Source organism: Cebus imitator, unplaced genomic scaffold (genome assembly GCF_001604975.1).
Source record: "Cebus imitator isolate Cc_AM_T3 unplaced genomic scaffold, Cebus_imitator-1.0 Scaffold280, whole genome shotgun sequence".
In the NCBI taxonomy this organism is placed as follows: Eukaryota; Metazoa; Chordata; class Mammalia; order Primates; family Cebidae; genus Cebus; species Cebus imitator.
This window is the reverse complement of record NW_016107595.1, coordinates 1353777-1358979: the sequence shown is the minus strand read 5'-3', so window position 1 is coordinate 1358979 and position 5203 is coordinate 1353777. Positions and strand designations below refer to the sequence as shown.

General features: G+C 49.9%; 1 protein-coding gene across 1 annotated transcript in view; it reads left to right on the top strand.

Moving 5' to 3' along the window:
- Window positions 1-5203, top strand: part of LOC108284512 (plasmalemma vesicle associated protein) — a 21623-nt gene that overhangs the window by 5031 nt on the left and 11389 nt on the right. The window contains exons 2-3 of the mRNA XM_017501242.2: window positions 3515-3611; window positions 3701-4413. Coding sequence (XP_017356731.1) covers window positions 3515-3611; window positions 3701-4413 — 810 coding nt within the window. The remainder of the gene's footprint in view (window positions 1-3514; window positions 3612-3700; window positions 4414-5203) is intronic.

Below are 5203 nucleotides of genomic sequence, written 5' to 3'. Positions count from 1 at the left end.
ACCCAGGAGGCGGAGGTTGCGGTGAGCCGAGATTGCACCATTGCACTCCAGCCTGGGTAACATGAGTGAAACTCCGTCTCAAAAAAAAAAAAAAAGAAACACGACCTCTCCTCATTCTTCATAGCTTCTTATATTTCTGCAAAGGGTTCTCTTCCAAAGTTTGCAAGTATGGCCATAGTCTGTTAAATTGTGAACACTTTCTTCAAAAACAGCTTTGTTGGCCAGGCGTGGTAGTTCACACCTGTAATCCCAAGACTTTGGGAGGCCAAGGTGGGAGGATTGCTTGAGCTCAGGACTTTGAGACCAGTCTGGGCAGCATAGTGAGGCCCCATCTCTACAAAAAATACAAAAATTATACAGATGTCATGGCAGGCAGCTGTAATCCCAGCTACTGGAGAGCTGACATGGAAAGATTACCCGAGCCTGGGGAGACTGAGGCTGCAGTGAGCCATGAATGTACCCCTGCATGCCAGCCTGGGTGACAGAGTGAGACAAAAAGAAAAACAGCTGGCCAGACATGGTGGCGCATACCTATAATCCCAGCACTTTGGGAGGCTGAGGCAGTTGGATCACTTGAGGTCAGGAGTTTGAGACCAGCCTGGCCAACATGGCGAAACCCCATCTCTACTAAAATACAACAATGAGCTGGGCTTGGTGGTGGGCACGTGTAATCCCAGCTACTTGGGAGGCTGAGGCAGGAGAATCACTTGAACCCAGTAGGCGGAGGTTGCAGTGAGTCCAGACTGTGCCACTGCACTCCAACCTGGGCGACAGAGCGAGACTCCATCTCAATTACAAAAATAATAAATAATGTTTTTAAATAGCTTTATTGAGATGTAATTTACATAGTATACAATCCACCTATTGAAAGTGTAAAATTTGATGATTTTTTTGTACATTCACAGAGGTGTACATTCATCACCACAGTCCATTTTAAAACATGTTCGCCTTCCCAGAGGAAAACCCCACCCCCTTAGGCTGGGCTCCGTGGCTCACGCCTGTAACTCCAGCACTGTGGGAGGCTGAGGTGGGCAGATCATGAGGTCAGGTGTTTGAGACCAGCTTGGCCAACATGGTGAAACCCCATCACTACTAAATATGCAAAAATTAGCCGGGCGTGGTGGCACGTGCCTGTAATCCCAGGTACTCGAGAGGCTGAGCCAGGAAAATCACTTGAACCCAGGAGGTAGAGGTTGCAGTGAGTCCAGACCGTGCCACTGCACTCCAACCTGGGCAACAGAGTGAGACTCCATCTCAAAAAGAAAATGAACTACCCTGACCAACATGGTGAAACCCCGTCTTTAAAAAAAAGAAAAGAAAATGAGAGAGAGAGAGAAAGAAAGAAAGAAAGAAAGAGAAAACCCCGTTCCCATCCGCAGTCACTCCCCATTCCCTCCCCCAACCCCGGCAGTCACTAATCTGCTTCCTGTCTCTATGGATTTGCCTGTTCTGGGTGTTTTATGTCAAGGGAATCTCACACTATGTGGCTTTTTGTGTCTGGCTTCTCTCACTTGGGCATCATGTTTTTGGGGTTCACCCACATGGCAGCGTGGATCAGCGCTTCCTTCCTTTTTAAGGCGGAATCACATTCCACATGTGGAAGGAACACATTTTGTGCGTCCACTCATCTGCTGACAGGCATTTGGGTTGTTTCCACCTTTGGCTACTGTGGACTGAGCTGCTGGGCACATCCCCGGCAAGTTGATATGAGGATATGTGTTATTGCTCGGGATGTATGCTGAGAAGTGGAATTGCTGGGTCATATGGTAACTATGTTTAACAGTTTGAGGAGCTGCCAGACTGTTTCCCAAAGCAGTGGCCACATTGTATATGCTCACTAGTACTGTCTGAGAATTCTGATTTCCCCACATCCTCATCAACACCTGTTACTGTTCATTTTGGGGTTGTATGGGTTCTTTAAATAGCCACCCTAGTGGGCGTGAAGTGGTATCTCACTGCGGTTTTGATTTGCATTTCCGTAATGGCTAATGATTTTGAATAACTTTTGATATTTTGATATGCTTCTTGGCCATTTGCATATCTTCTTTTTTTTACTTTTTATTTTTTGAGATGGAGCTTCGCTCTCGCTGCCCAGGCTGGAGTACAATGGCGCGATCTCGGCTCACTGCAACCTCTGCCTTCCGGGTCCAAGCAATTCTCCTGCCTCAGCTTCCAGAGTAGCTGGGACTACAGGTGCACCCCACCACACCTGGCTAATTTTTGTATTTTTAGTAGAGACAAGGGTTCGCCACATTAGCCAGGCTGGTCTCGAACCTTTAACCTCAGGACATCCACCTGCCTAGGACTACCAAACTGCTGGGATTACAGGCGTGAGCCACCACACCTGGCCCATTTGCATGTCTCCTTTTGAGAAATGTGTATTCAGACCCTTTGCCCTTTATTATTATTATTTTTTGTTGTTGTTTTGTAAAAAACGATTCTCCAGCTAGGAATGGATGTACATGCCTGAGCCACCATGACTGGCCGGCCCATCTCAATTTTTGAAAATTTTTTGGCCGAGCTCAGTGGCTCAAGCCTATAATCCCAGCACTTTGGGGAGGCCAAGGTGAGCAGATCACCTGAGGTCAGGAGTTCAAGACCAGCCTGGCCAACATGGTAAAATCCCATCTCTACCAAAATTACAAAAAAAATTAACCAGTTGTGGTGGCGAGCACCTGGAATCCCAGGTACTCGAGAGGCTGAGACAGGAGAATCGCTGGAACCAGGAAGCAGAGGTTGCAATGGGTGACAGCAGCAACAGCAAAACTCTGTCTCAAAAAAAAAAAAAAAAAATCAGTTGACCATAAATGTAGATGTAATATTTTAAAAGTTAATCTATGTTGTGGCATATATTTATACTTTGTGCCTTTTTATTTCTAGATAGTAGCAACTGTAAAAACTTTTGAAGATCAGACAAGCATCCAATATATTTTTGTTTTATTTATTTATATTCATTTGTTTGTTTCATTGAGATGGGGTCTCATTACATTGCCCAGGCTGTTCTCAAACTCCTGGGCTTCCGTGATCCTCCCATCTCAGCTTCCTGAGTAATTGGGACTAGGGGGGTGAGCCACCACACCTGGCTTCCAACATCCCCTCATAAAGGGACCATGCCCTTGGCCAGGCGCCTGTAATCCCAGCACTTTGGGATGCCAAGGCGGGTGGATCACGAGGTCAGGAGAACGAAACCATCCTGGCCAATATGGTGAAACCCCGTCTCTATGAAAAATACAAAAATTAGCCAGGCCTGTTGGTGGGCACCTGTAGTCCCAGCTGCTCAGGAGACTGAGGCAGGAGAATCGTTTGAACCCGGGAGGCAGAGGTTGCAGTGAGCCAAGATGGCGCCACTGCACTCCAGCCTGGCAACAGAGCGAGTCTCCATCTAAAAATAAAAAAGGAACCATGCCCTTGTGAACTCAGCTCACTCTGGCCACCTGGGTGTCTGATCTAGGTCCGGCCCCTAGGGGCAAGACACTAAGCTCTGTCCTGTGTCGTTCCCCTTCCTCCCGGGCAGGTAGTCTACATAAACGATCAGGTGTTCGTGGCTGCCATCATCTTGAGCGAGAAGCAATGCAGAGATCAGTTCAAGGAAATGAACAAGAGCTGTGATGGTGAGTGCTAAGGCTGGGGTGGTGGACTCCCCATCCAGTGCTCTCGACAGCCCCCAATCTTCCTGAGTCTCCTGATCCTGTTTCCTTAGCCTTGCTCCTCATGCTGGGTCAGAAGGCGAAGACACTGGAGGTGGAGATAGAAAAGGAGAAGACCGTTTGCACGAAGGATAAGGAAGGCATGCTGCTGAGCAAACGCATGGCGGAGGAGCAGCTGGCCGAGTGTGTGAAATCGCAGGAGCTGCAGCGCCAAGAGCGTCAGCTGGCCCAGGAGCAACTGCAAAAGGTGCAGTCCCTCTGCCTGCCCCTGGACAAGGACAAGTTCGAGACCGATCTTCGTAACCTGTGGAGGGACTCCATCATCCCACGCAACCTGGACAGCATGAGTTACAACATCTACCATCCCCTGGGTTCGGAAGTGGCCTCCATCCGCAGAGCCTGTGACCACATGCCCAGCCTCATGACCTCCAAGGTGGAGGAGCTGGCGCGCAGCCTCCGGGCCGGTATTGACCGCGTGACCCACGAGAACTCGGACCTCCAACGCCAGAAGCTGGATGCGGAGCGGGGCCTGCGGGCCAGTCAGGAGGCCAAACAGAAGCTGGAGAAGGAGGCTCAGGCCCGGGAGGCCAAGCTCCAAGCCGAATGCTCCCGGCAGACCCAGCTGGCGCTAGAGGAGAAGGCGGCACTGCGGAAGGAACGAGACAGCCTAGCTAAAGAGCTGGAAGAGAAGAAGAGGGAGGCGGAGCAGCTGAGGCTGGAGCTGGCCATCAAAAACTCGGCCCTGGACACCTGCATCAGGGCCAAGGTGGGCGTGTGGGCTCCAGAGGGAGGATGCAGTGGAGTGGGTCCAGATGCCAAGGGGGCGGTGGTGATATTGAACTTGAAGTTGGAGCTGGCTTTGAGGATGGCTTCCTGGTCTAGGTTAGCTGAGTTACGAATCTCTAGGATCAGGCATTCAGATCAGGATAGAGATTGGAATGAGGATGGGCATTGAGAGGAGAGACTGGAATTCGGCCGGGCGCGGTGGCTCATGCCTGTAATCCCAGCACTTTGGGAGGCTGAGGTGGGTGGATGACCTGAGGTCAGGTGTTCAATACCAGCCTGGCCAACATGGTGAAACCCCATCTTTTTTTAAAAAAAAAAGACTGGAATTAGAGTGCCAGGCACAGTGACTCACGCCTGTAATCCCAACACTTTGGGAAGCCAAGGTGGGCAGATCATGTGAGGTCAGAGGTTCGAAACCAGCCTGGCCAACATGGCAAAACCCCATCTCTACTAAAAACATAAAAATTAGCCAGGTGTAGTTGCAAGCGCCTATATTCCCAGCCACTTGTGAGGCTGAGAGGTGAGAGGATCTCTTGAGCCCAGGAGGTTGAGGCTGCAGTGAGCCAGGATCGCGCCACTGCACTGTAGCTTTGGTGAAAGACCGAGACCTTATCTCAAAAAAAAAAGAAAGAAAGAAAGAAAGAAAGAAAAAGAAAAGAATTGAGGCTGGCATTTAAAAAATGAAATTATGAGGCCGGGCGCAGTGGCTCAAGCCTGTAATCCCAGCACTTTGGGAGGCCGAGGCGGGTGGATCACGAGGTCAAGAGATC